The 12,332-nt window shown below is 45.9% G+C and overlaps 1 protein-coding gene across 1 annotated transcript in view; it reads right to left on the minus strand.

Moving 5' to 3' along the window:
* ZFHX3 (zinc finger homeobox 3) overlaps positions 1-12,332 on the minus strand; it is a 465,985-nt gene that overhangs the window by 83,805 nt on the left and 369,848 nt on the right. The window contains exon 5 of the mRNA XM_069635510.1: positions 4,211-4,327. Coding sequence (XP_069491611.1) covers positions 4,211-4,327 — 117 coding nt within the window. The remainder of the gene's footprint in view (positions 1-4,210; positions 4,328-12,332) is intronic.

Here is a 12,332-nt window from a genome sequence, read left to right on the forward strand (position 1 = left end):
CATCACTCCAGCGCTAAAAATGCTACATTGGCTTCCAATCAAACATCGTATCACTTTCAAAACAAAGAGCATAACGCACAGGGCAATCAGTGGACAGAGAGCAGATTTCCTACAAACGAAAATAACAGTCTACAAGCCTATGAGACTCCTCAGATCAAGCAATGATAACCACCTGGAGCCAAAACCATACGCCAGGAAAAAACTAGGAGGCGCTTATTTCTCCCATCTAGCCTCAAAAACCTGGAACAACCTGTCAAAAGAAATAAGAAACACCAAAAAACACCTAAAATTTAGAAAACTTCTAAAAACCTGACTTTTCAACACCTCGGAACCAAACTGAAATGACTGAAACAATCAAACAGGAAACACAATTAACAGACTGACTACGATGGCACAGACAGCACCTAGGACCGACTAAGGGAAACTCCTACAAGAAAGACGATGCAAGGTGCAACAGAGCGTGAGCGACAACCCCATGAGGACAGAACAATAACAAACAACTCAGAAAGAGCGCAGAGGACGGGCCTATGTCGCTAGCAAACCGATCCGAAAGGACTGGGTTGCAGCAACAATAAACTGGCATAAAAGGATCGCCAAACACAAAGATGGAAACACAAATAGTAGCTGAATTAGCATACTGATAGAGATATGAAACAGCCTTATTCATGCTGAAACCTAATCACAGAAAGGAAGACAACCTTGCTAAATCACAAAGGAGACAGAATAGGAGTGTGCATTTCTCCTAACAACGAGGCTACTAACAAACCTCAAAAACTAGTAAAAACCTCACAACTCCTCACACACCTCTCGCACTCTAACCAAACACAACCACACCTCTTAAAACCACAGCAACCCGCACGCACTTCACCACACCACAACAACAAACACACCACACAGACCCACACACAACAGCACACGACCGACTCGGAACCGAGCACCACACCAATATGCTCGGTGAACGGTGTTAACCGAACTGAAGCTGGCAACAGTACTTCTCAGCTCCATTGCTCTTCTCCAAACGTTGTCCTTCTAACACACATAATCCTAACTTACCCCGCTTTGTTTCAGATCTGCCAGAGTGCCTGGTGAAACACGTGATGATTGTGCGCAGTACAAATATCCTTTAACATTAATGTTTGTACAAAGATTGAATGGATCAAACTTCGTGAGCCTACGTGTGACATTTCAGGTTGAACCTAACCAGTCAAGTTTAACATAGGAGGGGTTCAGTACATCCCCAGACATCTGTTATACATTACGTTTATAAGAAATAAAGGTAAGAAACAACCTCTAAAAAAGTATGACTTAGAGGTGCGATCGCACCAACCAAACTAGACCTTTGTGAGAATATTAAAACACACTTGTACCCTATCATTTTGGTATTTGGAATGTCTCCCATCAGGCAGAGATAACAAATACGTTTAATATTAAATCAATGGTTTAGTTGACACAATGTCTATGTACATCACCGCGTTTATCTGCTGGAATCGCCCACCATCAGAATGTAAGTACATGGGAAGAAATGAATATTTTTTCCCATGTCTAATTTTAAAAGTAACTCAGGGTTGTACACAATTTAGAATCACACGTACAGAGATGTTTTCCAAAATGCAGTTTTCTTAAACATATTCCATTGCGCGGTACAATAGCCAGTACTGCGGCTAGACCACTGTGAATGCACTGTATGCGAAGCGTTTGGCGTAAGGCAGGAATACTGACTCCTGCTCATAATGGAGGTAAAGCAAAACAAAAACAAAGTCCAGTAAAAGCAACACTTTGCTCAACTTTATTTATTAATTGTGCTTAACGTATTCAATTGAATTGAAACATAACCAAAATCATGGCACATAGCGATAAACTTGCAATTAAATAGTTCCACGTGGAAGCACCTACGATAGAGAGATAATATGAGTCGCTAAAACGTTTTCTCGCCCACTGGGAATGATCACAACCATAAAATGACAGAAAAGTCATCTTTGTTGCTTATGATTCTTACATACCAGCCTCGAATAATACAGTAAAATCTAAACTCGAAGTGACATGTAAAAAAGGTTAGGCTAGGAGAAGTGTTTCAGAAAGAAGGGTCGGTAAGTATGACTAAATGAAGTTTGACAATATTACGAACGGGACCCCATACAGTATAACATTTTGGAAGTGTTTTATTCATAATGGCTGTCATTAGCCCAGGTTTCCCAGACTCTTCACCACCAGTGGGCTATTTGAGGACCTTCTGGGTTTTTGCTAAGATTGAGCCTGGGCGGTCGCTCGGGGTGTGTCACATTAGCCCCCAGCTACATCAGCTTGGAGAGTCTTTCAAGGGCTCCTCCGAGCTGATGTGGCGGCTGAAGGCCCCCTATTCAAAGGAAATGCGCCACACTCTCACCAGCGCCAACCCGCGAGCATGATGCTCCTTGAAAAGGAGTTTTCAAAGTCACAATATCCATAGATTTACCATAGTATCCAATATAGTTAGTGGAGTAGGCCGTCTTCCATCAGCAGCAAGCTTTGAGGGATTAGAAATACAGTGTCAAATTTGTCAATATCGAAATCTTCCCCTTCTGTTAAAGAGAACTTACTCTTAAACTCATCAGATGTGAGAAGGGTGCCTCATTTTTAGCAATCTTCAAATTTTCGTGAATCCCCTTCAAACCAGTGTTGGAATGTTAAACGATTAAGCTCTGGGGTAAGTTCAGCGTTACAGAGGACTGGGGAAAAAGGAACCAAGGCCAGGGCCTAGCACCCAATGTTTCTGTGGCTTGTCCCAATAAAACTGTGTGTTTAAGGGGACTTCTAATGCCACAGTCAAGTGGAACTGGAACCAGTCCATCACATATAGCCACTCAACACCCCTGACCTGCCTGCAATCTCTGGGCAGATCTAGTTAGAATACTAATATCTGGGACTCCTAAACAATACACATACTTGCAATGCCTTCTCTAGGTAACACCTAAGAACACACCAGCACACAGAGAACAGGTTCTTCCCATCCACACTCATTAACATTTCAAGTTATGCAACTTATTTTTTGCCTCCTCTCCGTCTAACTTTGCAATTCCTTTTCTTCCCGAACCTAGTGCCACGAAGGCAGCAAAATGGCAGAAGTTGCAGCATACAGGGCAACTTGACATTACAGTATACTAATAGAGCGTAAGGTAAAGTACTCTTTGACAGCGGTATCACCAAGGAAAATATGAGTAGGCTATCCAATTTTGAAAAAATGTTTTTGAAAATGTGTGTGTCCATAAATCCTCAAAGTATCCCCCAAAAGCACCAGGCACAATATGAAGTACATAAGATTGCATTGGACAGAAGATGCTTAATAATAGAGGTCAGGAGGGTCCAGAACCCCGGGGAGCTAAAAGCAGAACTTGGATGTAAAAAGGGGACAACATACACTACTATCTGACAATTGTAGTTCATAGAATCATAGAGACTACTAGCAGAAAGGGGCCACGAGACATCAAGTCAGCCCTTATTCCTGCTCACGCTAAGAGTGCGACTCCGATTTGGTCTCTAGCATTTCTATGACGTCCCTTTAAACTGAATGCAACATTATTTTCTGTATCACTGAGCAGTCACAAACACACCAACACAGGCTAACTCATTTTCCAAGAGTCACACTGCCATCTTAACATCACACAGGAAGCTAGTTGACCACTCATCCTCTTCCAAACTCACAAGTGCCAGAAAATAATTTAGGACACAATTGAGGCGATTACATTCCAGCCATTTGAGCCATTAAATATGGTCTTCCTTTTACAGTGTCTCATTTTTCCATGAGTAGATTTGCAAAGATTATGTATCCAACCTTTATCTTTTTATGTGATGCTGACTGAATTAGGGTTTGCTGGATGTTAAAGATACATTACTTAGCGACTGCTATTTATCACCTCACCCCACTCCTAATCCACTTTCTCACCCACACTACTCTCTTCCATTATGTCCCCATAGTAACATCCTCCTCCACAAGACTCCTCCTCAACAATTTCCCCACAGAGCACCAGTCATGACTTCATATGCTTTCTTGGCAGACGATCTTTCGCAGTACTTTGCCACACCCTCTCTTGGCCATATATGTTTACCTCCCTGAACTTGGCAACGTAGTGGTCAAAGGAAGATAAAACAGCCCCAGCTGCCTTTCCACCTGGGAGGACAGAAACCCACAGGAGTCGAGGGCCAGTAAGTGGAAGAGGATAGGGCTACCCATTACCTGACCACTTGTTCGTTTCTTTGTCTCCTCCGCTCTCATGATCTTTAGGGGGTTCACTGTGCTCCGGGCCGCTGGTCTCTCTGGTTCCTTCAACATCTTCAGCTGCTTCTTCTGAAACTAAAGGGAAACACAATATGTGGTCAGAATGGAAAGATGTAGAAGGGCAATGCCACTGCTCTGGAATTGGTCTTCCATGGGAAGACCAGATTAAACGTGACTCGAGTTCTGTCAATGGGAAACGATGTTGAGTGCACTGCATGTGAAGCCCTCCAAGCTTAAACCATAGACCCACCCACACGAAGGAAGCCATTTTCTATTACTGCATGATACAGGCAATGGGAAATGCTAGTGTGTATTTGTATTTATTGGACAATCTGGATATCATTTTATCAGACATAACTTACATAGGGTACATTTACTAATGGCAGAGGCAGTCACTGGGTGGGGTGCCTTTATAATATGCAATGGCTATGCATATATTCCAGGCATTATAGTAATGGCTATGGATTGAGTGTACACTTGATAATGATGGAGCGGACTAAGAGGTACACAGAGCAGGGACAGTTACAGGGGAACAGACATACATAGGATAAACAGAAAGGGTCTAGTGTCATGGTCTAGGAGAAATGATATACTTATTAAGATGTGTACACTTTTGTGTGCCACAGTAGGAGAGGTGGCTTGGAGTTAGTGTGGGAGAGGTAGGGCGAGACGGGGGATGTACAGGATACATCCTTGGCAGCCAGTGGGTGAATTTTGTGTAGGTTTACAACCGTTCAAGTGCAGACCTAGTTTTGATGGCTGCGGGATCATCATTCCAGTGAATGAGGGCAAGTATAGGGACAGAAGAAAAATGGGGGGCGCAGGGAGTGCAGGGCAGAGAGGTTGAGGAGGGTGGAGGATCACAGAGACCGAGAAAAAGAGTAGAGTGTGATGGAGCCAGCAAGGTAATGGGGACTAGGCCATTGACAGATATGAAGACGAAGAGTAGGAATTTGAGGAGAGAGTGGTTATGTATGGAAAGTCATCAGCGTGGTGTCAGTGGGTGGAGGTGGGGGGGGATCTGGGTGAGTTGTAAAGGGTGTTTGGTAAAATGGAGAACTTTTTTTAGAGGGCAGAAGGAGTAGAGTGGAAGTGAGCTGGTAATGTAGTCCAGTGTGTGGAGCCGTATGGTAGAAATCAGAGTGGTGGGTGAGGTTGGGGTCAACCTTTCTTATATTGAGGAGGGTGCCTCTGGCTGCAGTACCCGTGAGAGAACTGTTGGAGTCAGCTCTTTTGTTTATAAAGCTCAATCCTAGCTGAGAATCAAAAGGTGCTGCGCAGAGGGCCGGGTCCCAGGTACAGAGGGGCGGGTCCAGGGTGTTAAGGTAGGGTGCGGAATTGCAGAGGTAGCTGGAATGGGTAGGGGGAGCAGGCACACAGGTGGGGAAGTAAAGCGTGTTTCCTAGTGCTGCTGCTGTCATAGGCTAAACAGTGTCCCTACTTAATGGGTAACACCTGCTATGGTGTGCCTTAAAGAGTACCCTCCTCTGTAGGAAACGACTGTAATGCTCATTTAATTTCAATCATCATACAACTGAGTAGCTAGCTACCCGCTGATAGGTGTCGGCAGTGTATCCTGAACTTCATAAGCAAGTCATAGTCCATATTAGTTTTCTTTTTCTACTTGAACCCAAAAGGACTGAGGATTTTAAAAGGAAGTAAATGATTGTGAGAAACATAGGGCCTCACTAAAAGTTTGCCGGTCCGGTAACAACGGTACCGATAAGCTTGCCAGTACTGTTACCGGACCGGCAAACTACAAGTTCTGCTTGCAGGTGCCTTTCTGCCCGCCAGGTCTGACCTGCCGGGTGTACCGGCACCCGCAAGCAGACCTCCACGGATGCACCGGCACCATTCATGAATGGTGCCGGTGCATCCGGCATCCCCATTCCCATTGAGTTCAATGGAACTCAAATCGGAATGGGGAGTAATAATTACTGGCACCTGGCAATTGGGATTTACCGGGTCCGCCGTTGCCGGGTGCTGGTAAATTCATGACTCTGGCGGCAGCCGTGCTGGTATTTACCGGCATGGCTACCGCCGGACTCATAATGAGGTCCATAGTCTTTTTTTTTCACCACTCGTACCATCCACCACTGAATGAATGAAATCAGGCAATGCCTCCATCTCACGTATTTGGTATCTAAATAATGACTACTTATGCAATTTCATGGCGTACATGACAAAGCCTTTAGATGCTTTTTAAACTATGTGAGCACTTGTGGGGATATGCTTAGCTACATGAAACAGTGTTTTCATCACTGTAACCTCACACACACGCACCAGCAGGGGGAACCCCCTATTTCCGGACAGGCTGCCCATGCCTCTTTCAGTCGGTTCCTGGGATGAGTCGGAGGTTTCCCATTCGCCAAACCCTGATGCACATACAAAGCTTGGCTACAGTACATCACAAGACTAAGCACGGCCCTTACGCCAAGGAGTTCTTGGGGGGCTTTTCTCGGGAACATGCACTTAGGTCTCAAGGAACTAAATAAGCTAGGCTTTGTAAACACACCGCAGCAGTTGATCCAACAGTAATCTTGTTCCAAGAGGCTGGCCATAGAGTTTCCCAGTCAGAGATTCCCAAAGTACCCTTAGACCGGTGTGCTGGGCAGGTGGCGGACCCCTAGGGGCTTGAAGTTCCCAGTGTTCCCTGCATTAGGGCCTGGGGGTGTTGCTGCTCGGGAAGTGCAGCACCGGCATCCTCAGTCTCCCCACCTGTCCTCAGCTGTGAGGTCCGCCATGTTGTGTTCATTGCACATGCGCAGGAACATTGCATTGCACATGGGTGGTTGCCCATTGGAATTCGGGTTCTGAGGCAGAACCTCGTTGTTGCGCCGGCGCATGTAAAGGCACCTGTGCTACAGGCATCTAGTCTTCACAATCCTGTTTCGTTCAAGAGGTAACGCTGCCAGTTTCCTGTTCATTTTCCTTCTTTTCTTCCTTCTATGGCCTTTTGTCCTGCATTTCCCTCTGGTGACCTCCTCCCACTTGCTGCCTGGGGCCGGAGTCTGGTCCTCCTTCCTGCTTCAGTTTTTTTACTTGGACCTTGCCTGCTACCTCATAGCCCTCCATCTCCACCACCCCTGTTCAGTGCTTGCACTGTCCTTCGACCAATTTAATCAAGGCTGGTGTGGTTTCGTTGTGTTGGGTTGGACGTGGGTGACCCTGTCACGCTGCTTGTTCACCAGTCCAGAAGGAAGGCACTGTCAAAGTGGAGCTGAAGAACCACCTCCAGAACTGGATAACAGGTATGAAGGAGCAGCGAGCTTAACATTGATTAACACCAAACTGGGCGAATACCTTCATATATTCAGTAATTTCATGATTGGGTAAGAACAAAAACATGTATCTTAATATCCTTTAGTGTTATTGCCCAACCTATTTATGTGACAATTCGAGTATAAATTATTCATTTCTTCCAGGTTTGTATTACTTAGGGAGAACCTTCACCTAAAACTGTCTGAACAATTGATAAAATAATATTTGGTTGAGAATATTTTATATCTGAATACAGACGAAAGTCTCATATTTTTCATAAAGTGCCAAAAGTAATTAGATTCATTTCTGTACACATTATCTGAATTGGCATACCTGCCATAATCCTAATATTGTCCGCCATAATGTTCCCTCCATTTTATCTAACTATGACCCCTGCATCTCAATTCTGGTCTTCATTCCATATAAAATCTATATAACTAATTTTTGCTGGTATGTTTTCCTCAAAGGAGAAAAAGAAATACTCTCCAAATTGAAGATCATATTAGCATATCAGCTGTAGCCCTGTTGGAGTAGAGTCAAGGAGAATGTATTGTCCGGATATGCCAAATAATAGAGATGTTGACCATTTACATTTGGTGGGAAATTATTCATTGCAGCAATATTTTTCCCTTGTCTAAAATATACAATATAAATTATAGAAATGGAGCCAGAACGCAGCTCTGTTTCAAGCCTTGATATGTAGTAACATTATTTTAATTGTTTCCGTTGGAATCCAAGCAAACCTTGCTCTGGTATTACCATATAGAAACATTATCATTTTAAGGAATCCTTTATCAATCCCCCAACCAGATAGTTGTGCCCAGAGTATACATTGATCAAAACGGCCAAAAGCAGCTTCAAAGTCCATGAAGGCCAGATACAGAGGTGTTTTCCAAGGTTTTAATTCATTATTTGAGAGTAGAGAAAGAAGCCATTTTGAACAGTGGCCACGCCAGCCCTGTACCTTGTCTAATCATAAAGTGTTTTATTTCTTTTTTCTTGCCCAAGTCGTAGGTTCTTTCAGCAATACATATAACAATATAGCATTTGGAACAGGGGGGGAATGGCCCGGCAGCCCAAGATATCAGCCTGAGCGAAGCGAGGGCCTATGGCTTCGGGCCGTTATCCCCTGTTTCAGCCCTTTGAACGAGGGGGGAGGGGGGATGGAGTTAACGCTCTTAGCACCCCGGGTTACCAGATTGGTAAACCGGGGTGCTAAAAAAAAGTATTTTCATTCAGTCAACGGGACGCCGCACGCGTCCTGTTGAATGAATGAAAAGACTTAACCAAAATGGCTGCCATGGTTATAGGAGGCAGGGCTCCATACGGACCACTTCTTCTATTACCATGGTGGTTGGAAAAGGGAAGCTGCAGGAGTGCCGGCGGGCGGTGCTGCCACCGACAGGTGGTGCAGCCGCTGCCACAATCAGGTGAATGGAGGTGCGGGGGGGGTTTACCCCAAAAAACAAAAAGGGAGGGTGGCTTGGGTTTGGGGGTGGAGTAGGTGGCGGCCCCTGGCGGGGGAGGCAGCCTGCGGGTTCTGTGGAACACAGGCTGAGATTACAGTTTTCAGCACGTGATCTGCGGAACCTGATTGGCTGCCACCCCTCAGCCCCAGGGCTAATATTTATTCTATTTTGGAACTACACCTGCTGGAATCATACTTCAGTTACCAGACAAAGGCTTCCTTTGACACCTGCTACCTACCTTTCCTCGCCTGGAATGTAGGGACTGTGCCACATAACACTCTAATTTCTCACAGGGTTAACAGAGGCAATAAGGTGGGCACGGACGCCGTGGAGAAGGTGAGTACTTATTTATTTATTACATGTACGTTAGTATGAGCCCCGTACCGGCATGATCTTCTGCGTATCAGCCTAACGGTCACTTCCTTCATATACTCCTCCTACACAATAAAAGACCTGGTGGTGACCACGTTCCATATTACACAATATGCACTTTACACAATTTCACTGAACTTATCAGATGACATAAATAGTACAAATAAGATACGTGCAAAATATAACAACGTTTAACATTAAACCCTTCTTATTACTGATGAACCACATATGTAATCAACTGGTAAAATTGCATGCAGATCTAATAACACAACACCTAACATTTCTTATTAATAATGTAGCATTTAACCTAAAATACATGTATCCATTCATTCATCAATAGGGCCTTCCAACACGTTCAGGTGGAAGGCCTTCGAAACGTCTGCTTCAGAGAGGATGTGTCCATGATTTGGATTGATATTGGTGGCCTTCGAGTGTATCAGCTCAGGGAGGCAATGATTGAGGAAAGTGGCAGCTGGCACTTGCCACAGCCAGACCTGGTGGTCCTGCATATCAGAGGCAATGACAAGACAACATTGGGACGTAAGGCTATAAGGACCTGAGGGAGAATCCAGTTTCTGTTTTTTCATAGGACAGCAAGTATTGTCCCGGTCAATCATTGCGTGGTCCCAGATCATACTACGGAAGGTATGCAGAGACGAGGTGTGGGCCAACCACTGATCATTTTGGCCCATACATTTAACAATTAACTGACCCGGTTGGCATCCAGAAACGGGCACTTGACGGGGTGCACTTGTCTGAGCAAATAACAAGTCTGTTATTGCATGATTTGATGGGGTTTATCAGCATGGCGTTGGTTGGGGGGGAGTGCCACGGGCCGGTGCACTCACCGCCCTCAGACAGGTGGGTATGTAACTGTTTGGATGGATGTTTGCTCCTTGGGATAGCCCCAGAGCCCCAGATCATTTGGTAAAGCGGTCAATCTGGCGCAGACTGGATGGTTCTGGGAGTGGGATTAAGAGATAGTTGGTGCAGGTCCAGGTGCTGTATTGCACTCCTGCCGCGTGTTACAAGGGTTCAGATTTGCGTTTTCCTTCTGTATGATTGCCAATGTTGAATGTTGTATTCTTTTTGCATTTTGTGATAATTAAATGCAGCCTAATATTTTCCAAAAACCCTCTGTTGGTGCGACTTCTTGATGGGCCTTGGCCACTGCGCAGCCCAGGCCAGTAAGCCCTGGCACCTTGCCGGCTTGGCCTGATTGGGAGAGTCTCCCCGGGCCGGCAGCTAAGAAGTGGGGGAGGTCCGGCCCCCCCACTTTCCTTCTCTGGCCGCCAGCCCATGCACGCCTTGCGGAGTCTTCTGCTGTTGCGCTCTTGCTGACCCCAGCTGATGGACCTGATCTCCTGAAGGGTATTCCCGCCCTATTCGAAGTTATGTGGGAAGTAAGATGATAGTTGGGGTGCAGACTGCCCTAGGGGTGGCCCTGCTCCCTGGGGTCAGCCGGTGAAGTGGTCAAGCCGGTTCTCACTGCGCAGCTACGGGGCCAGCAGGAGATGTGGGAGCGGGATCAGGAGGTAGTCAGAGCAGGTCCAGGTCTCCAGTCTCCTGGTATTGCGTCCAATGGTGAGGTGCGGGCACGCACTTCTGATACGCATTATGAGGGTACAGATTTGTGTTTTCCTTCTGAAATAGTGTCAATGTTGAATATTATATTCTTGTTGCATTTTGTGATGATTAAATACGGCCTGATCTTTTACAAGCCCCCTGTGCTGTGCTAGTGTGACATCTTGATGGGCCCTGACCCCTGCACAGTCCATGTGAGGGTTTGTTTTCCGCCACACCCACATCACAAACTTGCTCCAACATATCAACTCAAACGTGTCCTTAAAAAACAGGGTTAGAAATTGAAGGGAGCTGGGTGCTATTGAGCTCCTGCAGGTAGCCTGGTTAACTTGACAACAGCAACTACCAGGAGCTACTTTTTGCTCGTGTGGTCAACTAATACCAACGACAACTATGAATTTAATTGTATTTGGGACAAGCTATAAATAAACATTAAGACACCGCTATATGACATTTAAACAGTAAGGGGTCATACATATTGGACAGAATGATGTTTGCATCTTATGTGGAAGTTAGATTTGCAGAATGCTGCGTAGTAGCTCCTAGTTCCCCAGTGACAGCTCCTGGTCTCCGGTTAATGCTGGATGAACGTGAGCTGCTTTTAGTGCTTGCTGATCCAGTCTAATAAAAACCCTATTTCACCGGTGGGCACAGTCAGGCGACCACACTTCTCTTTTCTAAAGCACATAACAAGGCAGGGCTGCCAACTCTCCATGTGACCTTAAATCCCAAAACACCCTTTCTGCTTGTGCATATTCATCATAGTGGTTAAGCAGCAACGGGATGTGGACATGTCACCGAGAAATGTTTAGGCATGTCATTACGGCAGCACAGTGGTGGACATTCTGCATTTGTGGTTAAGCGCCCAGCAGCGAAAGGAAAGTACACTGACCCACTGACACAGTCTATAAGCCCCTCTCCCTCCCTCATTCCCTCCCACCTATACTGCTTTCCCAGCAGGTTCCTATCTCACCGACTGAGCTGGGAAACCGTTCTCCCATTTCCCTGAATTACCACAGAAGCCACAGACTAAAAATAACCTGCCAAGCCCAGGGAGCGTGGTCAGATGCTCTGGGCAGCCGAGATTTCATTACACCTCGGCCTGCACTCAATCCATTTCCTGAGTCAGAAATCCTGACACTTGCAGGCACTAAGGCACACGGTAAGGTAGGCTGCGCGACAGGGAGGTGAACACGCATTGGGGGTCATTACGACCTGGGCGCAAAGGGATACGGGCACCGGTAATGACACCGGTGCCGGTAATCCCTTTGCGCCCTATTCCGAGGTCCCTTTGCGGGTCCCTCCCTTAACGCCTGGTTTTACCAGGCGTTATGGACGGGACCCGCAAGGGGATACCGGGGTCAATAACGGTACCGCAATTTGCTGGCAATTTG

Source organism: Ambystoma mexicanum, chromosome 1q (genome assembly GCF_040938575.1).
Source record: "Ambystoma mexicanum isolate Mex_15411 chromosome 1q, UKY_AmexF1_1, whole genome shotgun sequence".
NCBI lineage: Eukaryota > Metazoa > Chordata > Amphibia > Caudata > Ambystomatidae > Ambystoma > Ambystoma mexicanum.